Source organism: Erythrolamprus reginae, chromosome 1 (genome assembly GCF_031021105.1).
Source record: "Erythrolamprus reginae isolate rEryReg1 chromosome 1, rEryReg1.hap1, whole genome shotgun sequence".
Taxonomy (NCBI): Eukaryota; Metazoa; Chordata; class Lepidosauria; order Squamata; family Dipsadidae; genus Erythrolamprus; species Erythrolamprus reginae.
Window position 1 is genome coordinate 178,763,569 of NC_091950.1, and position 27,807 is coordinate 178,791,375.

The window sequence follows — 27,807 nt, forward strand, 5'->3', positions numbered from 1 at the left end:
CTTCTATAATAGCAGTCATTTCTTTTATGAGCACCTTTTTAAATCACAGAAAATAGGTTTTTCTGCTATTTTAATTAATATAAATTGTGGGAGTAATTTTATATAATTTTTCTAGTTATGAATCAACCAGAAATAAATATTTCAGGATCTGTAACCACAGCATTGAGATTCAAGATCATGGTACTCTATAGCAGTGTTTTCCAAACTTGGCAACTTGAAGATATTTGGACTTCAACTCCCAGAATTCCTGGGGAATTCTGGAAGTTGAAGTCCAGATATCTTCAAGTTGCCAAGGTTGGGAAATACTGCTCTATAGCACAGAAGAGAGAAAAGATTTTTTTCACTTGCCTGAATTGGGGAACTGTAGTTTCTATTAAAGCTTTCTGTCTTTTACAAATATCTCAGATGTGAAGTTCACACAGTAGGTCTTTCTTTCCAGGCAGTGTTTGGTTAATCTTATTTTGAAATAATAGAAAATACCTGTATCTCAGGTCTTGGCAGTGATTTGCTTTCCAAGTTTCTTTCAATTTAGTTTCTGAAGGTTTCGTTACCAGATTAGGTAACAGCAGCAGGATTTTCCTGTCCCAATCTTCTTAGTCTATAAAGGTCTTGTGTGCCTGGGTGGTTGGTTGGTTGGTTGGTTGGTTGGTTGGTTGGTTGGTTGGTTGGTTGGTTGGTTGGTTGGTTGGTTGGTTGGTTGGTTGGTTGGTTGGTTGGTTGGTTGGATGGATGGATGGATGGATGGATGGATAGATAGATAGAGCAAGCCCCAAGCAAACAACCAATCACATAACCAACTGACCACATTGGCACACAAGACATTTATAAGGTAAAGAGAACAGGATAAGAAAATCTTGCTGATGATGGGAGGAAGAGGAGAGAGAACTAGAAACAGGGAAAGAAGGAGTAAGAAGGTAGAGGGAAGGGATGGAGATAGAAGGAAGGGAAGATAGACAACAGACTGACAAAATAACAGCATAAAATAGGTGCAAAATGGCATATTGAATTATGATTAACTTGATAAAAATATATTACTATGATTGTTATTGATATTTTTTAGGTGTATATGTGTGTGTGTGTGTGTGTGTGTGTGTGTGTGTGTCTGTCTGTTGTGGTTAGCTCTGGCCCAGCTCCTGCCCCAAGGAATGTGGAGGTGGATGTGGGGGAGGCATCCACATGCCGCAGGCCTGTTTTGCTCCCAGTAGAATCTGACGACGAAGCCTTCTCTGACCAAGGAAGCATGAATGACAGGGAAGAGGGGAGTTTGGCAGACAGCCCAGGAGGAGATCAGTCATCTGTATCATCCCTGGATTCTGAACAAGAATTAATGACACATCCACACATGCGTAGAGTGATGCATAGGAGACAACAACTGAAGGATTATTACAAGAGAAAATGAGGCCACCTGTGGTTGGGTGGGGCTGCTGTAATTAGTGCTACAAATAAAAGTGCAGCCTGGTGTTTTAGCCTCATGGCAGTTTATCTGATTCATTGTTTCATCAAGATCGTGGTTTTTGCTGTTCAGGATTGTGTGTGTGGACTCTCTGGACTTTAGAATTGGACTCAATTTCCCAGTTATTGGGTGAGCAATTGGACTGCATTTAACCTGTGCCTTGTGTGTACCAGAAAATCCCTTTGACATTTAAAAAGGGAGCTGTTTCTGTTTTTCTGTTTATAAAAACTTTTGGGTTTTCCTTTTATTATGTGGTGTGTCTTCCTGGAGTAATTACCCTGTAATTACGGGCGGTTGAGACACACCGGCAGAACAATGTCAGATGTTTTTGCTGAATTTTTAAAATTAAGGGAGACTAGGATAGTACTATTATAGCCTTGTTCTGGCGTCATCAGCTAGCCATACCCTTACTGGGATTTGATCCTGCAACTGATGAGGCCAGAAAAGGCCGAAATAGCACTATCCTAGTCTCCCTTAATTTTAAAAATTCAGCAAAAACATGTTACACATATATATAATCAGGTTTTCTGTTTTCTCCCTTCTCTTGCTGCCAATTTGTATTTTCTTTCCCCATTGGCTGGGCAGATTTCTTCCCCATTTCAGAAAACTTTAAAGATTTAAGGCTAAGCCAAAGTGACACGCACAGAACAAATATTTTGGCTATTCTCATTGTCGGAACACTAAAAAATGGAGCAGCAGAGAGAGGTTGGAAGATGCTGCTTTGGTACCAGACAAGCTATAAAGGTGGACCTCCTCTGATCAGACCTCCTTTAGCCCAAAATCCCACATTGAGAACCTGTCATAATTTTCTTCTTCACTAATTATCTGAGTTGTTCATCATGACCTGTGAAATCCACCCGAAAGCCAGATTCATTTAACAACCATATTACTAACTTTACAACCTTCGGCAAGAAAGGTCGTAAAATGGGGCAAAACTCACAATTGTCTCGCTTAGCAACAATTCTGGCCATGTGGTTTTTTCCTCTTCTATGCCAACAGATGAGTAGGTGTATGCTTAAAACACTTCAACATTTTCATAATTTGATCTGATGTGTCAAACTACTTTTTATGCATTCACTTGTCTCATTTCCATCCATTCATGCCACTTAGCAAAATAACTTTTTCCCTTGGGTTTCATTCATTTAGAAAGTGCAGAGTTTTTTCCAAGAAGTCCTTTCTGATTCTTCCATTATCATCATTCACTAGAGTGTAACATGCAATTATCACCAGCCTATGGGCTCCTGTTTATAAAGACACCCACAATAGTCTGGATGACACCAATTAATTGTTTCTGAAGTACATTTTAACTCTTCTCCATACTGAGAGAGCGGGTCCAGCAGTCATGTGGGTTGCTCGCTGTCCAATCCATCGAGGACCGAACCTAGTCTTTAAAAAGCCTGCTGGATCCGCCCCTTCCCCAAAATTTGCTCGGTCCTGCAATCCAGGACTCATGGTGGCTCATTCCTCTCACAAAACACCTTCCCTTTGTCTTCTTTCTATCCAGATAAGTAAAATTTAATATTGTATTTACTTAGAGCTTGCTTTAGTTTGCGCGCCAGCCTTACTGGGCTCAGTGCTGAGGGAGAAGCCGCAGCGCGGCTATAGCAGATTTTTCCAAAACGCCCTGCTCGCGCTGCTGCCGGATTGTATTTTTTCGCAAATCTAATCGGCCAGGAGGTTTACCGGCAAGCTAAGGATTGTTTCAAAAAGCTGTGTGGGACTGTTACCAAGCTTCCCTTGATTGTCCCCCAGACTTTAGCCTTCCCTCCGTTTGCAAAATCGTTGGAGCGATTTAATTTGGCACGAAGGTCCTCCGCACCCAGTAATTTTTGGCACTTGCGGATCGCCCACACGCGTCCTGCCTGGCACCGCTGCTTGGCCCTGGGGTAAGCTGTGAGACCCTCAGGCCTTTTCTCCCTGGCTAGGCCTCCAAACCAGTGTGCCTTGGTTTACTTTGATTAAGGTTAGCGAGGCCTGCCCCTCTGCACTCCCTGGCACGAACTCTGGTACCGACCAGATTGACTGTGAGTTGCAGATGCTCCTGGGCCTAGGAGCAGGGCCCCCGTCCTCTTGGGAACGTTGCCCTAGTAGCTTCTCCCACCAATTTTTGGCTCAAGTCTTGTGTGTAAGATCGGAAGACATCGATGGTTCATGTTGAAGATTGATTTGTGTGTAAGATCGGAAGACACCTGGAAAGAGGAACAAAGAAAAGTACTGGGGATGTAAGAAAGTAGGTATTAGAGGTGGAATAACCACCTGAGATCAGTGTTCCCTCTAATTGTTTTTTGGGGGGGCGGAAAAGTATAGTGTTTGAGCGGCAGTCCCTTCAGGACTGGGCGGCACAGAATAAACAAACAAACAAACAAACAAACAAACAAACAAACAAAAAACCCACCCTGTTTTGCCTCAGAGAATTTCAAAATAAAATACTGTACTGTTTGTCTATAACAGTGAGCTCATAATAGGGCAACTCTATCAATATCAAAATGCCACTTAAATAGTTGAGCTAGTTTCAAACTAGATTTTGATTTTCTTTCTCTCTTCCTTACTCCCATTCTTTTTCTTTCTCTTTTCCTTCCTCTCTTTTTTCTATCTGTTTCTCTCTCTTCCTCTCTCTCTCCTTCCCTCTCACTCTTTCCCTCTCGGCTTCTGGGCAGGTTTGGAAAACTCTGAGTTGATGATGATTTTTAAGTGAGCGATTGCTCACTGCTCAGCTTAGAGGGAACTATGCCTGAGATAGAAAGAAAGGAGTGGAGAGTGAGAAGATTAAGATAAATTGAATAATAAAATTAAAATTGAAATGTAACTTAGGTTATTGTATTACTGTTTTTAAGTTATAATATATGCATATTAAGGTAAATGTGATGTTATGTATGTTTTTGATGTGGAGAAAAATAAAAAAATATTAAAAAAGAAACAAGAAACAAAGGCTTCTGATTCTGATGGAAGAAGCAATTTTTCATAAGGAAGGTAATCAAAATTATAGTCCCAGAGTTTGGATTACTTTAATTTTGGTTCTTCACTGACTTCATGGTCTAACTGATCCATTTCAGGCCTTTTGATTCCATTATTTCTTTCCATCAAATAAAGCTGGAGAAGGACAGGATCCAAGTCTCATACAGCGTTATTCCAACATATAGTACCTGCCCATGTAGTATATATTTACACAGAATCTAACTTCGTACATATAGCACGTGAATAGGTTCTTTCCATCGTAGGATTTATTTGAATGATTAAGCTTTGATTTTTGTGTGTTCAATGCCTCTCTCATTGTCTTCAGTTGTGAGCAACCAAAGACACATCGGACAAATTTTGTGAAGATTGGTTTTTAGACGTTGAAAAGGGCAGGCGAGCAATGCTGAAGCATATTGTTTTGGGCACATATATATGTTTATACGTACAGATATTTTTATTTGTCCATTTCCTTCAAGAAATAATAATTATGCATAGGAATTACACATTTCCATTTATTCTCTTGCTTCTCTTCCACTGTGGCAGATATTTAGTGCTGAAGGTTTTTCATTTTCATATCATGTAATTAATTTAGAAATAGTGATCCTTATGTTCAGCATTTACCAATAGCCTATTAATGCGGTAGTTTTCACAAACCCTAAAATTAATATCACTCTTTAGCTCCATCCCCTTTTTTTGTTATTAGGTGTATCGTTTACAGATTTAAAAGATTAATATTCTACTTTCATTCTTTCTGTATGAAACGTTACCTATGAAACTTGATTAACTTGTACGTTGTTATTTAGTGCCATGGTTTCTGAATAAGTTTCTGAATACATTCTTCTTTTCTTTCTTTCTTTCATTTGACAGATGTAAGACAAAAGTCTATGTTGATGACCTACCCACCACAAGTGTGGTCATAGTGTTTCATAATGAAGCTTGGAGTACTTTGCTTCGTACTATTTACAGTGTTATCAATCGGTCTCCACACTACCTACTTTCTGAGATCATCTTGGTAGATGATGCCAGTGAAAGAGGTAAGAATGTCCAAAAATAAAACTCATTAACATTTGAACAGCGTTGTGGACAAGGGATTTGGTTTTCTTTTTTTATATCCTTTCGTTAGTACAAGCAAATCTTGTAACGGCACTATGGGATTTTTCTGAAGAGAATGGCTAGAGCAATTTGGAAGAAAACACAATTTAGAGCCAATTTTACCACTGTAGACAAATGATTATAAAAAGCAAAGTTAAGGTGTATTGATAGAGCAGAGCAGGTTTCTCTTAAATTTTGATCTCAAGGGAGAAATCAAATTGGACTCTCTGAGAACAAGTCACAAAACAACAGGAGCCATGGTGGTGCAGTGGTTAGAATGCAGTATTGAAGGCAAATTTTCCCCACAGCCAGGAGTTTGATCCTGATTGGCTCTATGCTGACTTAGCCTTCCATTCTTCTGAGGTCAGTAAAGTGAGGACCAGGTTGAAGGGGACAATACAGTAGAACCCCGACTTACGAGACTAATTGGTTCCGGAAGGAGGCTCGTAAGTCGGAATGCTCGTATGACGAAACATTGTTTCCCATAGGAAACAATGTAAAGTCAATTAATCCGTGCAACAACAAAAAAAAACCGCTGCCGCCGAACGCGGAAGTTAGCGTTCAGAGACAGCTGCGAAGCAGCGCGCGTGTTTTAAAACGTGGCAGCCGGCCTGGGGGGCTCGGGGGGAAGCCCCCGAGCCCCCCAGGCCGGCTGTGACGTTTTAAAACACGCGCGCTGCTTCACAGCTGTCTGCTGAATCCGAACGCGGACGTTAGCGTTCTGGATTCAGCAGAGAGCTGCGAAGCGGCGCGCGTGTTTTAAAAGGTTGCAGCCGGCCTGGGGGGCTTGCCAGCACCCCCCGAGCCCCCCAGGCCGGCTGCAACCTTTTAAAACACGCGGGATACGAGCGCCAAGGAGCTGTCTCCTGAAGCCGAAAGCGGAAGTTAGTGTTCGGCTTCAGGAGACAGCTCCTTGGCGCTCGTATCCCGAATGTGAGCTCGGGAGGCGAACAAAAATGTCGCTCCCCTCCCAGCTCTTATCTCGAGTAGCTCGTAAGTAGAGCTGCTCGTATGTCGAGGTTCCACTGTATGCTAAAGCTTTTTTTAATCTTGTACAGCTGGAGAATTTTGTCAGAATGTAGCGATGTCTTTGGCCTGTTCAACCTTCCCAGCCCACCAAATTTACTCTCCTAGTTGGAGGACATTGGAGTGGAAATACAAGACATCTAGTGGATTTTAGATTAATTTTATTTGATGTGCCTGCTGAGGGCACTTTAACAGCTCACTTGTTGCTCATTTATTCATGTGAAAGTGGGATTGTCTTTGCTTTGAAAGAAACTGTGATGAATTGAATATTATGAAATCTTTCTTAAGACCTTATGTCAAGAACTCCCTTCTTTTTTCAAAATTTCAGAGCATGTAGTGGCAGCCTAGCCATGGCTTGCTTAATCATGGGGTACTGATTAAGCCATAATTGGCAGGATTAATAGCAGAAGTAAAGTGCTCTGAAGCCGTTCTTCCAAGATGAGAAAACGTGAGCACAATGCATACGTTGGCTCATTCTCTTCATAACAATAAAAGAAGTTCCCTGCCTGAGAGAGAAACTGTTTTTTTATCATGGCATCTGAATGCAGCTAACTGATTATTATCTCAGGAAGAACAATGGGTGCTTCCTTCCAGTCTTTCACCCTGTGGCGTTCTAACAGCATGAAAATGTCTTCAGTCAGATTCTGATTTTCACAATGGGACTGAATAAGAGGTAGAAGTTGGATTCATACATCACATTAAGCAAGGGATATGAAAAGTATGGCCCCCTGGTTCCACATGTGGTCCATTAAAGGCCTATCACTAGAGCCACAAAAAGTGACCCTGGGCAATCATTTTAATAGGGAATGCTCTGAGGACTAGAAACCAAAATAGATGCCTTCAATCTTGCAAAGACTTAAGGAATCCATTTTACTGCTTCTGCAGTCTTACCCAAAATGTGTTCTGGCCCTAACCAAAGGCTGTTGTATTGCTCAAGCCAATTTAAATTGTCTGAGCTTGCAATGATTTTGAGGAATTGCTCTAAATTTCAGAATTCCCTTCCCAGAAAGTCTGTTCCTCCATATGGAGTTGGATTATTTTGATGCATATTGAAAATATTATTTAAAAAATATTTGAAAGTATGATGATAACCTTGCTGATACATTTTTATCTCTTAAAGTTGGACTGCTTTTTATTTTGTGCTTAATAACATGTTTATTTGACTTTTAAAACAAGAGGAGTACTTTATAGCATAATCCTGTACCTCTTTATTTAACAATCTCATTAAGTTCAATGAAGCTTGTTCCCTGAAATATGTTTTAGGATTGTGGTGGGTTTTTTTTAATACTATATAAATAGTGTAGCAGTCAGAATCTTTTAATTCATTTTACAGTATCTGTTTATTTCACTTCCCTGATATATCATTATTTTATGGTATCCTAGAAGAATATTTTCTTTCTAAATTGCTAGAGAAATTAGAATCAGACCGAGTAGTAGTGACTGCTGTTTCAAGTGGGTTGCAAAATATACTCTAGAGGGCTTATGATTGATCCTAATCCAGAAATAGAATGCCTTCCCTCTGCGCCACCATCTGAAGTGAGGACATTCTGTAGGCAATGAAATGATCTTACATGCTCTGTGAACCCATGTTGAGTACCTATCCATGAACCACACGAGAATGAGAAAGTGTTGGGATTTGTAGCTTCAGGATAGCTTTTAAAATGTGTATACACAGTTAAAACAGCAATGCAGTTTTATTTATCCAAATGGTACTTTATTTTCATGCAATAATATATTGATTACTGTATTCTTAAGATCCTGTAAAATAAAAATGTTGTGTTTACTTGAGTGGCCTTGGTTTCCTATTTTTCCCCTTTTCCTATTGTTCTTATTTTTCTTTTTGTATTTTATAAAACAACAAAAGTGCTCTCTTTTTGTTTTTGTTTTTCTCTGTATTCAGAAGCGTTTAAGCTTTTTGGTTATTTTTTATGGAAAGAAAAAAGCAGTCATCTCATAGATTCTATTCTATTACTATTACTATTACTATTCTACCCCATCCCCATCTCCTTTGAATGTTGTTGTTGTCGTTTTCATCTCTTTGTTTAGGTTAAACAAACTTTGTTGTATTTTCTTTCTTAATGGCATTTGGCAGATTTTCTGAAGCTCCCACTAGAGAATTATGTAAGAAATTTGCAAGTGCCAGTAAAAATTATTAGAATGGAACAACGGTCGGGATTGATTCGAGCTCGGCTTAGAGGTGCAGCCGCTTCCAAAGGCCAGGTCATAACTTTTTTGGATGCACACTGTGAATGCACTACAGGTTGGCTGGAACCCCTACTGGCAAGAATAAAGGAAGACAGGTGAGAATTAAGAACAGGTTCTGTAACTATGACAGCCTCTGCCCCCCCCCCTCTCCTTTTTTAGGATTCTGTTTGTTATTAACCACTCTTTTCCTGCTGTTTGTATCTCAACTACCAGAAATATCTAGCTTCAATAAAAGAATGGAACAATGCTATGTATTCTGTTTGCTGCTAGAAGCCCACTTACTGTACTTTGCTGATGGCTTTAAAACATTGCCTTCCTGCTTAATGGGTCCATTTTTCCTCTGATTTGTCAGTTAAAAGACCCACTGACAGCCAGTGTGAAATATGGATTTGCATCAGGAAGATCTGGATTCATTCACTGAAGTATTTTGCAGTAGTTAAGATTCCTGTAAGATTTGTTTATGTGAGTGTTGCTTTCAGTTTCCACAGGGAAGGTGAGGTAAGAATATAATAGTATCCAAACATTTGTTTTCTGTGGCCCAGTCATCCATTATTATAATAATAATAATAATAAAAAAAAAATCCCTGATGACATAGAATTTGTAGAAAATGCAGAGAACAAATACAGTCTCAGAAGTTTTTCTTTTATCTCACCTGGGAAATGCTTTATGACCTGTTCGGAGACATTCAAAAGAAAAGGTGGTGCTTCCCTCTCACAGTTGCCTGCTATTTTATTCACACACAAAGATATGTAGATTTACTTTAATAAAGTCTGTACATTCCGTTAATTAAGATTTTGCTAAGTGTTAATAGTTCCAAAATAATAGAGCCTGAAGTTATCCAAGAATACACAAAAGAAGACATATCTTCACATAGTTCAGTGTTTCTCAACCTTGGCAGTTTGAAGGTGAGTGGACTTCAACTCCCAGAATTCCCCAGAATTCTGGGAATTGAAGTCCACACATCTTCATACTGCCAAGGTTGAGAAACACTGACATAGTTTATATGTGATATATAAGATAGGGTCTACAAAAATGGATGGTTCACTTAACAATTACAGGCCTGCCAAATGGATGGTTTTCAAAGAGATCCTACAATGGTTCTATCCATGTTTAGCAGGCCTGGAACTTTAAAGTGAATGGAATCCTAGATTCCAAGGAATATGACTGAGAGTATGTATGTTGATGGGGTTTTATCAGTGTCTTTTATGCTGTTTTTTATGCATTGTTTTTTTATTCATTGGAAGCTGCCCAGAGTCCTTAGGGAGTTGGGCAGCATATAAGAATTACTAATAAATAAATAAATAAATAATAAAATAAATATATATTTATTTTACATTATTTCATTTTATTATTTTATTTTATGTTATTACTTTTATTATTTTATTATCAGAATAAGACATCCCCATCGTTAAGCCCAGTTGGGTTTTTGAGTGCATGGCAATAAGGCCAAGCACTTATTATTATTATTATTATTATTATTATTATTATTATTATTTATTAGATTTGTATGCCGCCCCTCTCTGCAGACTCGGGCGGCTCACAACAATGATAAAAACAATGTATAATGACAAATCTAATAATTAGAATCTAAAATAACAATGGTACATTTAAAAAATCTAAAAAGCAAGGAACCCCAATATAAAAAAAGCCCATACATACAGTCATATCATGCACAAAAAACTACATTGGCAGGGGGAGATGTCTCAGTTCCCCCACGCTTGACGACAGAGCTTATTTCAGAGTTCAAAAAAATATAAGTCAGGGTCTTATTTTGGGGGGAAACACGGTAGCCATTTCTCCTTGGGATGCTTCTGTAGATCTTAGTAGTAATCTTAGTAGTATGCTGTTTCAGAGTATAGTAGGAGCAGTCAAGGAAAAGGTATGATTCCTGAGATCCCTAGTAGGAATCCCTAGTAAATGGAATGTGTAACATGTTCTTCATGCCCAGCAGTAATGGAATGGTTAGAAACAATGAGAGCAAGGTGGTCCCACAAATATTCTGGACCAATGGCATGTAAGGCTTTATAGCTAACAACTAGCACCTTGAATTGCACCCAAAATCCAGTGCAGTTCGCCAAGCAAAATATGAGCACTGAGAGAGAAACCTGTAACTGCTGGCAATTGATTCATTCTGGAACAAATGAAGGTTCTTGGCATTCTTGAATGGCACAACACCTCCCCACCCCCACTCCGAAAGCATATCTTAATCTGAACCTGGTTCTCTTAGCATCAGAAGAATACAAGAACTCAGTGAAAAGACAATACTTGTATATACTTGGAAAGAGCTTTCTGTAAATGTTGGATAGACCACTCAAACATTCATAATTTCATAGAGCCATAGAATTGGAAGTGGCCATTGAGATTATTGCATGCAAATTTGGAGTTACTGTAATGAAATCATGTCGACAGATGGATGTCTAGCCTCTTGATGTATATTTTTCTGTGGTTCCAGTCATTAATTGCATTGTGAACTGAATCTGTCATCTTTGTTTCCACATTTGCAGTTTGAATTCTACATACCCAATTTCCTCTATGGTGCCCACCCCCCTCTCCTTTCTCATTAGGTTTCCTGGAAATGTATGTTTCTGATTGTTTTCTAGCTGATAGACCTCACAGGATGAAAAACTATTACTATTTTTTGTCTTCATCAGAATAGCTAGATTTTGCATTAAAAAAACCCCAAAAACTTCTTTATACAGCGGATGAGTGGGGAATGAATGTTGCTCCATTTCCTATCTGTGACTTCTTATTAATAGTTTGTATATTGAGTTTATCCATTTGGGGCTTGCTTGAGGAAAACATATGCTATATTTGGGGGTAAAAAAAGAAGAAGAAGAAGAAGCAAGACCCAAAGGAATTGCGCATATTTATACGTTATGGATTTCGCAAGTTATGGATGTGCTTAATGTGCCATGAATAATATGTCTGGATTTTAAAAACAGCAATCCACTCGAATGCTTGTGAAAGCAGGTATTTGTTTGTTTTTCCTAACTTGGTCACAGTTCATATCTCCAAACGGATGCTGCAATCTCTGGAGTTTTCCCTAGTTTCAGTTGCCAAGGCTGCATGGATAAATCTTCAGATATATTGTTAACAATGTTTAGGAACAGGAACAGAGAATGGCGGTAGCTAGAGTTTCATGCTGTCCTGCTTTAATGCTTTTGTAGATTTTGAATATATTTATTAATCAAGGTGTTAATAGATTTCAAAAGGAATTCAGCCCTTTACATATAGCCTTACTGTTCTGTCTGGGTCCCCCCAGACGCCAACACCAACCAAAAAGAGTATCCAGACACACTGGTAAAAAGCAAAGGCAGTTTATATAATTCAAAGCAAACACAGGTAACAAAAACTGTTCTTACAGACAGGAACACTATGAAGCTTCACAGAGGTTTCACGAAGGCCAGGCAATAAAACAGGATTCTTGCTGGCAAAAACAACGCTGGAGATAATAAAACCCACGCCGCCCCCAAGTCTTCCAGACTTCTAGGCCACAAGCCAAGATCAGAGACGCCGAGAATCGAAGCAAGGTCACAGGACTCCTAGTTGATAACTCTCCACAAGACTGTAAGGGCAGGCCTGCCTTTTCAACCCTGCTGAGGAGAACCACACCCAAACCCAGCTGTTGCCAATTCAGGGATGGAAATACCTTTCTAATTGGCCCCGTCTTTGAGCTGCACGTCGCTGCCTCATGTCTATTATAGCCTGTGCGTCCTCATCCAATGAATCCAGGCTACTAGCTGGGGAGAGTCCCCCCCCCGGGGGTCTCAAGCTGCTCTCCCTCCTCCTCTTCCTGACGTTCCTCTCCCCCATCTGCCTGGTCCTCCCCCTCCTGTTCACTGTCCTCCTCCTCTGGGCATGGATCCGGCAGAGATCCAGCCAGTCCCTGAGGAGCCTCAGGCTGAATCACAACACTTACCTCTCTGGATGTGTGTGTGTATTTGGAACAAGCAGAATTCCTTGCTGGGGAAATATATTTGCATATTTATTTTTGTTTTATAGGAAAATTGTTGTATGCCCAATTATTGATGTGATCAGTGATGACACATTTGAATACATGGCTGGATCAGACATGACTTATGGAGGATTCAATTGGAAACTCAATTTTCGTTGGTATCCTGTTCCCCAAAGAGAAATGGACAGAAGGAAAGGAGACAGAACTTTGCCTGTGAGGTAAGTAGTAGACACGGAGGATATTTTATAAGCATTTGTTTGTCTCTCTCTTTGTGTGTGTACCTATGACTGTATAAGACTTAGGTTTCCTTACATGGGATCATATACTACTTAGATCAGGAAAATATGACCCATGAAACCTCTCTCTGCCAGCACTGGTCCGGGATGCTCGGCTGCTGCCACAGGCATCGCAGCCCCTCTCGCCGGTGGAAACAATCGGGCTGTGCCCCCCCATCACGACCACCACCAGGTTCACCAGATATGGTGAATTTCATTGTGGTGGGAAATAATGAGTGAATAAATAGGGGGGGGGTGTGTCAAGCAGGAGTTTGGCAATGGAGTTGTAGGGGAAATCCGTAACAAAATGTCCTTCTAAATCAATATTGTACTGAGAGCCTCAGCAAGAAACAACAACAACAACAACAAAAAATCAAAGCTTATTACTGACAATCACTTCAAAAATAATGAAGTTCTGACCTGCACTTGGACTATGTCTAATGCTCCCTGAAAGCAATCTGGCATGTATTTGTGGCAAATTCAAACTTGTGGATTTTCTAGAAAAAGAAAAACCAGAAGATTAGAGCGGTGGCGCAGTAGTAAGAATGCAATATTGCAGGCTAATTCTGCTGACTGCTAGCGGTTCAATCTTCACTGGCTCAAGATTGACTTAGCCTTCCATCCTTCAGAGGTTGGTAAAATGGGGACCCAAATTGTTGGGGGCAATATGCTGACTCTGTAACCGCTTAGAGAGGGCTGTGAACCAGTATAGAAGTTTAAGTGCTATTGCTATTTCAGCAGAAAGAAACATTGATCAGATCAAAGAAGATGCTACATTAGACAGAGAAAGTTACTTTCCCCAAGGAGGAAACTCAAACTTAGGAGCCATCCCAATGGGTTGGAGTGAATACAAGAAGTAAGAGGCAGAAAAAATACTATGTAATACTGAGACTTAGATTCAGCTTTCAGGACCTCTCGGAAGGAGGTGCTGAGCCTTTAGGAAAATAAAAAGAAAAATTGAGGAGTAGGAGGATGGTGGGAGAGAATACAGCCGCATCCTGCAAGTAGACAAAGAGAAACTGAAATTATAAGAATGTGTTAACCAGACCCATGAGGTGAAGGGTGTTAACTGCTAAGAGTGCTGTGAGTTATGAAAGCAGGGCTTCTCAGATGTATCAAGACCATTGATAGTTATTCCTTTAGCAGGATAGAAAAGTATGCAGCAATGACAAAACTGACTGTACTGTATATATTTGTAAAGCAGGTTTAGCTAAATTCCAGCAGGAATGGCCCTTTTAGATACAAGTCCACTTGCATCACTTGGAAAACAGTTTAGACATTTGAAATGTGGTTTATGTGGGTGGAAGCTAGGGACAGTGGAAGGGTGGTAAAAAAATGAGCCATGAAAAGTTCCTTTAATATTTTAAAAACATTTTTATTTTTTTCTTTGTTTCTATATTATACTCTTCTCTAGCCATACTATTTTTTTAGTATCAGCTTAAAGAATGTAAAGTTACCATGTGTTTATATTTTATTTATATAAAAAAGAAATGAAGCCAACCATCTTACCATGTGATGGCAAATGATATAGAAAACAACGGATTCAGTCATATTACTTTTGACTTTGAAAATCTAGGAAATAAATAAAAAATAAGAGACTTCTTAGATAAAAGATTAGAAAGAGGAAATACAGTATATTGACTGTAGAAGATGACTTAGGTAAATAGTATTTAAAAGAGCATAGATTTTGGGGACTATGACTTGAATTATCTAAATTATGCACTGCTGGTTTGAGATCAGTTATTCTTCATAAAAATTGCTTGTTATGTTTTTGGTAAAAGCAGAGCAAATAAAGATATAAATCTGGGTTTGTGTCTAAAATGAAAGCCATGGGAGTTGGAGATGAAGTCCCTGTAAGGATTTTGCCCATTATAGAAATATTATGAAATGGGAAGGATTGCTTAATAAAAAGTAGAAAATGCATCAGAAGTAGCTTTCTACTTACCGTACATTTAATTAAAATTAAATACACTTAATATAATTACTTTTCATGTAATTAATCAAATTTAACTTTGGAGAGTTCTGGGAGTTGCAAATAGTCCTGGAAGCCTTAAATTCTTCTAGATCACTACACATGGGTTGCAAACATCTATGTGGTTTTTTTTTAATAACATAAAGAAGTTGAAAGGGACCTTGGGGATTTTCTAGTCCAGCGCCCTGCTCCAGGAGGACACCGTAGTTTGATCAGGGCAGGGGTAGGCAAAGTTGGCTCTTCTATGACTGGTGGACTTCAACTCCCAGAATTCCTGAGCCAGTTATGCTAGCTCAGGAATTCTGGGAGTTGAAGTCCATATGTCATAGAAGAGCCAACTTTGCCTACCCCTGGACCAGGGTGTCAAACTCGATCATGTCACATGCCGTATGGTGACACTTTTTGCATTTGCGGAGCTGGGGTGGGCGTGGTCTGCATGTGATGTATCTGGCCCAAGGGCCATCAGTTTGACACCCCTGCCTTATACCCTGTCAGCAGTCAGGCCCTCAGCAGTCGATTCAGGCCTGGGTACAGCAGGGAAACTGCTTTGGTCACATTGATGGATGATCTCTGGTGGGCCCGGGACAGGGGTTTATCCTCTGTCCTGGTGCTTCTCGACCTCTCAGCGGCTTTTGAAACCATCGACCATGGTATCCTTCTGTGCCGTCTGGAGGGGTTGAGTGTGGGAGGCACTGTTCTTCAGTGGTTCTCCTCCTCCCTCTCCGGTTGGTTGCAGTGGGTGTTAGTGGGGGGTCAGAGGTCGACCTCTAGGTCTCTCCCTTGTGGGGTGTCTCAGGGGTCGGTCCTCTCCCCCCTGCTATTTAATATCTACATGAAACCATTAGGCGAGATCATCCAAGGGCATGGAGTGAGGTATCATCAGTATGCGGATGATATCCAGTTGTACATCTCCACCCCATGTCCAGTCAACGAAGCAGTGGATATGATGTGCCGGTGCCTGGAGGCTGTTGCGGTCTGGATGGGTGTCAACAGACTCAAACTCAACCCTGATAAGACGGAATGGCTGTGGGTTTTGCCTCCCAGGGACAATTCCATCTGTCCGTCCATCACCCTGGGGGGGGGGAATCGTTGACCCCCTCAGAGAGGGTCCGCAACTTGGGCATTCTCCTCGATCCACAGCTTACATTAGAGAAACATCTTTCAGCTGTGGCGAGGGGGGCGTTTGCCCAGGTTCGCCTGGTGCACCAGATGCAGCCCTGTTTGGACCGGGAGTCACTGCTCACAGTCACTCATGCCCTCATCACCTCGAGGCTCAACTACTGTAATGCTCTCTACATGGGGCTACCTTTGAAGAGTGTTCGGAAACTTCAGATTGTGCAGAATGCTTCCCTAGGTATGCCCATGTTACACCAACATTCCGCAGTCTGCATTGGTTGCTGCTCAGTTTCCGGTCATAATTCAAAGTGTTGGTTATGACCTATAAAGCCCTTCATGGCATCGGACCAGAATATCTACGGGACCGCCTTCTGACGCACGAATCCCAGCGACCAGTTAGGTCCCACAGAGTTGGCCTTCTCCGGGTCCCATCGACTAAACAATGTCGTTTGGCGGGACCCAGGGGAAGAGTCTTCTCTGTGGCGGCCCCGACCCTCTGGAATTAGCTCCCCCCAGAGATCAGAATTGTCCCCACCCTCCTTGCCTTTCGTAAGCTCCTTAAAACCCACCTCTGTCGTCAGGCATGGGGGAATTGAGATATTCCTTCCCCCCAGGCCTATACAATTTATGCATGGTATATTTGTGTGTATGTTTGGTTTTTAATAAGGGTTTTTAGTTATTTTAATTATTATATTTGTTATATGTTGTTTTATTGTTGTTAGCCGCCCCGAGTCTACGGAGAGGGGCAGCACACAAAACAAACAAACAAACAAACAAACAAACAAACAAAGAATGAATGAATGAATGAATGGTTGTCCAATCTCTTCTTTAAAACGTCCAGTGTTGGAGCACCCATAACTTCTGGAGGCAAGTTTTTCCACTGATTAATGGTTTTATCAAGAATTTTTTCTTTATTTCTAGATTGGCGTAGTCCTTGATTAGTTTCCCTCGTTGCTTCTTTTTCAGCCATCAAATGCTTTGACACTTACTCTTTTATGACTTAGTTCAAACTAAGGTCTCAATGTCTTTGAAGTAACGCACAACCTTTGTCTTTTTCCAAGTGATCTTGCACTAGTTGGGATGAGGTGCTGCTGCTTCAGTGTGGTTACTCTTTTTCTAGTTGCTGCCAAGCTCCAGGCAAAGGTCCAAGCTCCAGGCAGAACTCCCACCAGTATATGCTGCTCACTGTAGTTTGTGGTCCTGACAGTTGAATAATCTTGTACTATCTGCCAATCTGTAGATATTTGCCGTGCTTCATCTTCTGTAGGCCATTTGCCTCTAGCATTCCTAATAACCTCGGCTTCTTTCCCATTTTGGCTTAGCATTTGCTTTTTGTAAACTCAAAGACTAGAGAAGCTGAAGCTACCTCTGAATGTCAGCATGTCCTTGAAAATATTAAGAGTGTGGCTTTAATTAGACCAGCAGCTGGAACACCAGCTTTCATGCTTGTTAGTACAGGTCTACCAGAAATGTGGGACTTGTCTGCATGATTGAAGCTGCTTTTCAAATAAGCATATAGCAAAGGCTTCTTCACAAAGGCTTCTTCAAGGTTTAGCAAGCTGCTTTTTAAAACCCATAATGCCATTCTCCTGGTTTATCATTTGTGTTTCCATTTTAGCTGCCGTCCCTTTTATAAGCTACATTTCTTTTTAAATTTTCCAGCACTTCAACAAATTCTTCGTTTTCTAATATTTCTGCATCAGGTGAGGTTTGTTTCAGCTCTTTAAAATTTTCTGATGTATTTGCTTTTAAATCTGGCATTTGTTCTTTAACATCTTTTGGAAATAATCTATCAATGGAAACAGGTGTTGTTGATATTGTGACTGCTAGATTTCTGCTCTATTCTTCAAATATATCTGGGGTATTTAAAATTTAAAACCACTTTCTGTCATTTAGTCCCAATGCAAAAAGCCTTTTCCCTCCCATTTCTCCCATTTATGCCTAGGGTCTTTAATCTTTCTGAAATCATTTTTTGTTATGACTTAAGTTAGACGAAACACTTTTCGTTCTCATGAAGGTGCTATTTGTTTATATCATTATTTTCAAAATCTTATAGCGAAAGTCCTACCATTCCAAATTGTTTGGCTCCTTAACTCATTTGTAACTTTTTTCAAATTAAATTTTCACATAGCCTGTGTTATTTTTTTTTTAAAGTTCTCTACATTCTAATGCTTATAGTCTATTTTTCTTTTATTTTAGAATCAAGATAAATTGAACAGATAACTTTACAAACTTGTTTCTTTTTTTCTTTTTTCTTTTTTCTTCTTCTTTTGGAAGATCTCTTTTAGTCTTAAGTTAGTTAACTTGTAGGTAATTTCCTAAAGTGATAAGAAATTAGCGAAACCACTCTCTTTAAAGCAACCCCTGTCAGTTGAAATACTGATTGCTTTTCTTCATCTGCCAGTGCTCAAGCTCATGGAAACTGCTGTCCTGCAAAGAGTAGATGTCTAGATTATAAGTGGCTGATCTCGTATCCTTTCCTTTTCTAGAGAAGTTCTGTCGGGCCAGTTCTTTCTACTATTATTTTGTTGTGGCCATCTCCACTTGTTTGGAGATGTGCTGATTCACTATTCTGTACTGGGAAGTCTCCAAAAGAATTAGTTTACATTAACAGGGACAGATCAGGTAGGGAATCAGACCATCACAAAGTAGAACCACTACTTCATTTGAGTAGGAAGCATACTTTTATTTTGATGCAATTTAAAATTTCACACTTTATCAAGAATATACTTTTTTCTGTGTTCCTATTGACTGTGATAGACAAAAGTTCACATCACAGTTCATTAGACTTTTAGAATTCATGGGATTCATATATTCATTCCAAAAAAAAAAAAGACCAAAAGAAAAAGCATAATATCAAGTCCTCTGGAAATGAATAATATTGTGCAGAGTCTTTCCAAAGTAGAATATATCATGACTATATCAATTTCTTTTCAATTAAAATAAAATCCCACTTAATGAAATTTTACCTTTGTTTAAATCTTTCCAAATGGATCTTCTGCTAATGTTACAATAGCAACTCACAGTAATATTTACTTTTGTGTAAATTAGTTATGTTGGCTGAGGAAGAATCTATAGAAAACTTATGAGTGCAATTTTTAAAACAAAACATTGGAATGATGTAGAATAAAGCACCTCTAACAATCATAATGAAGCTTAGCTTAGTGTGAATTTTTTGTTCATCTTGTTTATTGTCCTTGCTTTTGTTTTGATTAACTGTGATGGGTAGAATAATGCGTGGAAGCACATGGATAATTCTGTTGCAATTGGTATACCATCATCTAGTAGATGTTAACCTTACTGGACTCTTAAACACTGTAGCAGCAGAAGGAAGTTATTAAAATAGCACAGCCCATAGATTAATGAAGTTCAACTGTGCTTTGACAGCAATTGGGGACTTTATTGACACTTTGATAAGTGATTCAGTCAAGCCCCTGAAAAGTCTGTGGCATAGAAATGTTTGATACATTTGGCCCTGTCCAGGTGATACAAAGCTCTCATACAGAATAGCTAAATGGACTTTTGAATTGTTTAGCAGGGAATGATTTCAATAGAGATAGAGTGACACTTCAATAAACGCCACGCAGAGTCTTTCTAGGAACTACATTATACTCTGACATTAGTGATGGTGCAGAAAACCACATCTCGGTGCATCTGTTTTACTGGCCATTCCAGTAGAAGTGTCACCTGTGTACGCCTGTGAACACACAGATAGTAGGAACAACTTTGGCATGCCTTACAAAGGAAGAAGCTGCCTTACCGCTTTAAAAAGGTGCCACATCTGCACACGTTTTTACGATTCAAATCTTTGAAATGCTTTGTGCAGCCCTAGGAACACATCATCAAATGCATCTTTCCCCCAGTGACTGACTTACTCTAGTATGTAAGATGATTAACTAGATGCCTTGACACATTTTCTTTATTTCAAAGCAACCATGACTGCTGCTAATTGTATCAAGGAAGTAAAGGACTTCTTGATGTTCGTTTGCTGTCCTTTGTTCCTTTTTGTCCATTTTTTTTTGCATTTGAAATCCTCCAAATATTTCTTTTAGAAAAAGATAGTAATTGTCTATGAGAAGCAGATGAGCTTTGATTAGGAAAGACCCTGGATCACATATTTTCCAGATGTGGGCCTATAGAGATTAACTGGAAGAAGCTGAATTTATTAAATTCTAGACCATGTGCTGAATATTAACAATAGTTATGGAAATGCTAAAACAGAACAAGCACCCAAAATAGAGGACTATTTCAATGTATCATTGAAATAGGTAGAAAAATATTTGAAGAAATCCTATTCAAAGATTCAACTTTGGTGAATTCCCAAATCAAGGGATTACATAATTTGAGTAATTCATTAATTACATTTATGCAGGGGTGGGGTTTTTTTGTAATAGCAGAGAAAAGGAATGATTGTAATGCCATATCAAGCATTGGTTTTAATAAAACTAGTTCAGTAGGAAATACTGCAATCAATTGTGCCTGAATCAGTTGTTTAGCTCTTGGCATTATAGAATTCTCAAGGTAATCAACTTCCCATTTAATTGGCGAGTCTATTCCATATATTTTAAAGGCAAACTTGCAGTTTAGCAATAAAACAAAAATATACCCCGCAAAAAGCTATATAGTTAAAGTACTTAAGAATGCTTATGTTAATATGAATGTTTAAACATAGCCACTCAGAGTCCATTTTGGAGTGAGTGGCATATAAATTCAACAAAAAAAATAGATTTTGGATTGTAACTGATATTTTTCACTAGCTTTTTAAAAAAATATTGATATGTTTTAACTTATATTTACTAGGGTTCAAGAAGTTGCAAAATGGATAGAATGCACACTTGAAAACATTTACTCGTGTTTCACATGAACTGCAGTGAATTAATGAGATGTATGTGATTGTAAATGTTTCTGTGGGTCTAGTCAAATAATTGGTCATGTTTGTTAATTACAAAACAGAAATTGGCCGAAATTATCAAAGTAGGTCATAGAATGTCTTCCTTTCCCAGCAATTAAAATATCTTAACATTTTGCAAATACCGTATTTTTCGGAGTATAAGACGCGTCATCCCCCAAAAGGGGGTGGAAATGTTGGTGCATCTTATACACCAAATGCAGCCAATTTTGCTGCCCCGAAGCCCTACCCCCATCCTATTTTTATGAAAAATGGGCCCATTTTTCGCAAAAATGGGGTGGACAGAGGATCTGGGAAGCTTGCAGAGAGCTCCTGGGTGCTGGGGGATAGCAAAGATGCCCCCATTTTTCTGAAAAATAGGTGACAAACAGCCCTTTTTCACAAAATGGGGGCATTTTTGCCATCCCCAGCACCCAGGAGTTCTCTGCAGGCTTCCCAGACCCTTTGCCCACCCCATTTTTGCCAAAAAAAGTGCGTGTTTTTGCCCCTCTAATTACCTCATCTAGCATGACTAGTGGTGGAATTCTGGGAGTTGAAGTCCACTAGTCTTAAAACTGTCAATTTTGAAGTATTCTGCTACATGGTATTAGAAACATAGAAACATAGAAGACTGACGGCAGAAAAAGACCTCATGATCCATCTAGTCTGCCCTTATACTATTTTTTTGTATTTTATTTTAGGATGGATATATGTTTATCCCAGGCATGTTTAAATTCAGTTACTGTGGATTTACCAACCGCGTCTGCTGGAAGTTTGTTCCAAGGATCTACTACTCTTTCAGTAAAATAATATTTTCTCATGTTGCTTTTGATCTTTCCCCCAACTAACTTCAGATTGTGTCCCCTTGTTCTTGTGTTCACATTTTGATATTAAGTATAAGAAATTTTCCCATAGGAAAATACTCTTTAGCAGGAATAATATATTACTATACCATTTGGTTCAGAATACTTTTTTCCTTGTTTTCCACCTCTAAAATCTAGCTGCGTCTTTATACTTTGGCGCGTCTTATATTCTGAAAAATGTGGTATGGCGTCCCAGTGCTTGATTTCTTTCCATTTTTTCTTTGGCTTTTCTCAGAAAGTTCTACAAAACTTTAACACATCTCTTTTTCAAATACAAAATGAAAAAGATACCCAAGTCACTCTTCTGATGCATTATTTATGTATCAGTCTTAATTAAGATATAAGCCAGTTTCAGGTCTACTTATGTATATCATTCTTGTAATGTATAATTTTTAAATCCAGATTTCAATCTGCCTCAGTTTTTGTTAAAGATAGACAATCTTAAAAGTAACTTTTGAATAATTTGGTTCTGAATATCCTTAAATTTGTCCCAAGTTAGAATAATTTGCTCCATATGGTATTAATGGCTCTTTTCTCCTTCAATTATAATTTTTAATTCTTTTTAGTTACCTCTAGAATTCAACCATCAAAGACCCTTCTTATCATATATTTTTCCTGCTAAACAGTATTTTCCTATGGGAAAATTTCTTATACTTAATATCAAAATGTTAATGTTTTCTTCCAAACAATTACATTTTCCCACAAGAAAGATCCTTAAACAATTTTCAAAATCATATTTGAAACTTTAATCCATTTGTAACTTTCCAAAATCAACATTTTCATCATTCTTTTGATGTTTATTCCAAAATAAATGTTAAAGTCTTTAAACTTGCCTAGAACATTTTTCACTAAATATTAAAGGACAATTACATGATGTAATGAAACTTGCAGGTTCTTAATATCCAAAAAGCACCTAAGCAACTTCCAAAAGTGATTAAGAAAAGGAAGTATGGTAATCCAGTGTCATTTTGAAGGCTTGGAACTATGGCTTAGGCATGGATAGCATAGCACAGCACATTCTTTATTAGCCAAGTATGTTTGTTAAGACATCACCCAGTTTTATTTGTATATCCAGGATAACATATCCAGTACAGTGGTACCTCATCTTACGAATGCCTCTTCTAATGAACTTTTTGAGATACGAACCCGGTGTTTACGATTTTTTTGCCTCTTCTTCTGAACTATTTTCACCTTAAGAACCCAAGCCGCTGCTGCTGGGATGAAGGGGTTTCTTTTCCCCCCCTTTTTTGAAGAAAGAAAAGGGAGGGGCGGCTTGGAGGGGGAAAGAGTTTGCATTTTAAAAAGTAGGAGAACAGCATGCTTGCACAGGCACTGAAAGGGTGTCTTTTGAAGAAAGAAAAGGGAGGGGCACCCCCCTTGCCTTTCTTCCTTCCCACTCACCCTTATAGCCTAGCCTTGCTTCTTCCACCCGCCCCCTTTAGCTGCTCCTCCCTGCCCTCTGTACGCCTCCCTTCTAAAGTTTGGGATTTTCCTGAAGGATTTGCATGCATTATTTGCTTTTACATTGAATCCTATGGGAAACATAGTTTCATCTTACAAACTTTTCACCTTACGAACCTCCTCCTGGAACCAATTAAGTTTGTATCATGAGGTACCACTGTATAGCCCATGGTGTATCTACTATGATCCAGTATAGATGACTATTCTCTTGGCTTACAGAGCTCTAACCCACTGGAAACCATTTGTCTTATGGTCTCTTCATAAGGAAGTACTGTCTGGTGTGCACATGGGCAGTTCTGAGTCCTCTCTTGGTCCAGAGAGCAGTTTCAAAATGTCAATTTTCCAATTTGTCATTCCGGTGCAGTTATTGTCTTTGCTCACTGCAGAGCTGTCTTCAATTTGTCATAGCTTCCCCAGAAACTCTTTTTATCTTGAAAACAATTGCTGAAGAATTATTCAGAGTGACTGAATAAGATATCAAAACAAGACAGAAGAGAGGAGGTCACAAAGATTGAAGCCCAGGGTTCAACAAAACACTCTTGAGGGATTGCATCACCTATTCTTTTTTTATTGGTGCAATTTTTCTTTTGCTCTCTTAAATAAATTATGTCTCTTCACCGTCACCTGCTTCCCTTTAAATCCTTTCAGAAAATATGTGGCTGGTGGGCTAATGGATTTATCTGGTATTTTGAGGCATTTGTACTTAAATGTAACAAGGCTTTGCATTAATTTAAATCTTGTAATAATAACAGATCTTCCTAATGAGTTATGAGGATCAAACTCAAACAAATTGTGAAGCGTATACTCAATAGCACATGTTTGTTATCAATACATACATTCTTTTAAACACCAGTAAATGTTGCCAGCATTAATTGCAACCAAGAGGTATAACCAGTAGGGAAATGCTCTTGGTTCAGGGGTGCCTGCCAGTGGTCAGAGAGCCAGAAGCTATAGCAGCACAAGGCTTCGCCCAACCGTCTGCATGACATCATTTTGGTTCTTTTACCCTCTGAGAGCTTTAGAGACCTTTCCATTACCATTACTGCAATGAAAACAACTTTTAGATTATTTTAAAAGCAGTAATACCTTAGTGTTAAAAACAAATATTTAGGAACACTTCAAATTCAGTCATTTTGTTTCAAATAAATTTCAGAGTTTTACTGTTTATCACAATTAAGCATAATTTTGCTATTTTTAATTACCTTACAATCTTCAATAGTCACCTCAATTTACATTGAATGTTTATTTAATTTATTATTTAAATGTATATCCCCCCCTTCCAAACCATAAAATAGATAAATACAAAACAGTTATAATTACATCACTAGATAAAGACTAGAACCAAAGAGTTAGAGAGCATAAGAATGAGATCTTACTCCGTCAACCAGTTTCAGCAATGAGCATCTCCTGAAGGGCTCTAAGCCAACCAGCAAAGTCAGGTTTAATAGCCTCCCAGAATGCAGTTCTCACTTTCCTTGGTATTGTGCTCCACAAGGTGGGGCCACACTGAAAAAGACTCTTCTCCTTGACCTCACATGCCAGAATTTCTTAGTAGAGGTAGTCCTCAATTTACAGCAGATTATTTAGTGATTGTTCAAAGGTACTATCCCACTGAAAAAAGTGACATGATCATTTTTCACACCTATGACTCTTGCAACTTCCCCATAGTCACGTAATCAAAATTCAGGTGCTTAGCAATTAACCATATTTATGATGGCTGTAATGTCCCTGGTCATGTGATCCCCTTTTGCAAACTTCTGAAAAGTAAAGTGAATGGAAAAACCAGTAACTTAACAACTGCAGTGAATCACTTAACAAATGCTGCATGAAAGTTCGTAAAATGGGACAAAGCTCACTTAACAAATGTCTTGCTCAGCAATAAAATGTTGGGCTTAATTGTGGTCATAAGTTGAGGACTACCTGTATACTGAATAAACCAAGATAATAGTTGCATACAATGACCTTTGTTTAGAAGGTCTTCGGAGAGGGACGGCATACAAATCTGATTAAATAAAAATAAATAAATAAAATAGAAAGTATATTCTTGAACATGATTTTTCAGGAGTATGTAGGAAACAAAGCTTTACAATAATAAGCATGAAATCCTACATTTAAAGATAGTAAAATATTACATTTTTAAAAAAAAATTTGATGCATTTTTGTTTTCAAGATTATGATACCATTTTATGGTTTTTAATGTTGTTTGGTCTTTTGAGATCACAATGGCTATAATGAAAAGCAGAGCTGCAGAGCATGTAAGTAATACTTTTTCAGGCAAGCAACATAATTCTATGTTGATGGCAAATGAATGCCAGATAGATTTGCAACTATCTTTGAAATAAATAGAGGAGACGTATGACTAGATTTAGGGGTATGGCTGGAATTAACTTTAATAGAAGAAATTTGACACTGTGCAGAATCTTTCCCAACCTTAGGGCAACTTTAAGAAGTTTGGTCTCAACTCCTAGAATTCCTCAGCCAGCAAGAAATCCTTCTCTTCTGACCCCAGCTCCATAAACAATGCCTTCCCTCCCTGTATCTAAGTTCAATAAGCCCTGTGGTTAAAAATTACCCTCTCTTAACAGACAGGAGTGGGTTCTGACTTTTGTTACTGATGGTTTGCTCAGTGGTGCACTGTGTACGTACTTTGCACATGTGCAGTACTAAAACAAAGTTTATGCGCACGCACGGAAGGGAAAAACAAGATGATGCCACCTATGGCACTGCCGAAAGAACCAGCTCAAACACAGCCAGGCTGCCATTACTGCCAGTTCTGAGAACCAGTCCCAATTTTTACTACTAGTTCTATAGAACTGATCCAAATTGGCAGGAACACACTTCTGCTAACAGGATTTTGTATTTCACTGCATAGTGAATTGTAGGAGGTTTTTTATTCATGCTACAGAGCTAGCATAGCTGTATCGTTTTTCTTGATAGCTCTACTATGTAATTAAAACCCCCCCACCTTACTTAATCTCTTTGGCCCATCTGTTAGATAGTAATTCCATTATATAGTTCAAATAATTCTTATTCATTGGGTTGCAGTGCTCACCTTAAGCGCATGCATGAAATGGTAGCTTAGACCAGTCTGACTTCTTCCAAAAGGTCAGGCTCTGCTACTTCAGATGGCAGCAAACGTGATCTAGTGGTTAAGGCACCAGACCAACAAACAGGAGACTGTGAGTTCTTGTCCCACCTTATCTATGAAAGTCGGCTGGATGACTTTGAGCTAGTCACTCTCAGTCTAATTCACATCAGAGGGTTGTTGTTGTTGTTGGGAAAATACAAGTGGAAAAGGGTGTCGGATAAGCTTGTCATCTTGATTTATTTGTAAAAATAATAAAGGCAGAATATAAATTAAATAAATAAAATCCACACCATGCATCTTTATGTGCAATGGAAAAGGCAGATTTTGAAGGATTCACACACTATATCAATCCAAGGGTATCAATGATGATTTCCAGTTAGGTTTAGGCAATTTGAGGCTATGTCCAAAATCAAAATACTTATGGGCACAAATATTTCCAGTCCCAAGATTTAGAGCTGTGGTCATCAAATTACGTTTCTCTCAAGATACATATTTTGGGGGAGGAGTTCAAAACATGTTTAAAAATTAAGATAATTCCAAGGACTCATTTTGCTTCCTTTGGCCTTTAAAAAATACTTGTAACAAAAGCATTATCAATTTATTCCAGTGCATTTGTTTGTATCATTTATTACATAATTACAATTTAAATTACAATAGTATTTCCCTTGTACGAAACTAGCCCACAATCCCGAATAGCAACATGCAATCCCAGTTCGCATTTAAAAAATCAAAATCCAAAATAATAATTACATTACACAATAAATTAAAATTGTTTAGGAAAAAATAATCGTTTTGCTATTTCTAGTGATAGTGAACAGTTTGTCCACGATGGCTCTCCTTTGGGAAAACTTGGTCTACATCAGGGGTAGTATTCACTTACCTTCCCTAAGGTTCTCAAATGTAAGCGCCTTTTTTTACACACGCACAAAGCCTTCTGTGCATGTGCATAACATAAAAAACGTGACATGCTTATGTCCAGGCAGGTGGGTGGGGCCACCTGCAGTCAGTGCTACCGGTTCACCCGATCCAGATAGAACTGGCTGAATAATCCATTGGTCTATACCAATTTTAGAAACTATTTTCAAGGATAGGAGAAGGACACTAATTAAGGGAATGATCTTTCAAGGCATTTTGGCCCCATGATAGAAAAGTAGAGCTTTCAGGACTCAGCCACTCCCTCTCCAATATCTTCTTAAACTGGGACACCACCAGCAGCTTCAAGGGATCTCATACTCTGGACAAATACAGCTAATGTTGCTTATGGCAAACAATGATTTTATGTACAGGTAGTTCTCTACTTAATAACCATTTGTTCAGCGACTGTTCTAAGTTACAGCGGCACTAAAGAAGTGACTTATAAGCAGTCCTCACAATTAGTGTTGTAGCATTGCAAGGGTCATGTGATCAAACTTCAAATACTTGGCAACTGGGACGTCTTAACTGTATGCCTTTCACAG

At 38.9% G+C, this 27,807-nt stretch overlaps 1 protein-coding gene across 1 annotated transcript in view; it reads left to right on the forward strand.

Moving 5' to 3' along the window:
* GALNT13 (polypeptide N-acetylgalactosaminyltransferase 13) overlaps window positions 1-27,807 on the forward strand; it is a 290,475-nt gene that overhangs the window by 164,411 nt on the left and 98,257 nt on the right. The window contains exons 4-6 of the mRNA XM_070731536.1: window positions 5,276-5,442; window positions 8,619-8,826; window positions 12,735-12,905. Coding sequence (XP_070587637.1) covers window positions 5,276-5,442; window positions 8,619-8,826; window positions 12,735-12,905 — 546 coding nt within the window. The remainder of the gene's footprint in view (window positions 1-5,275; window positions 5,443-8,618; window positions 8,827-12,734; window positions 12,906-27,807) is intronic.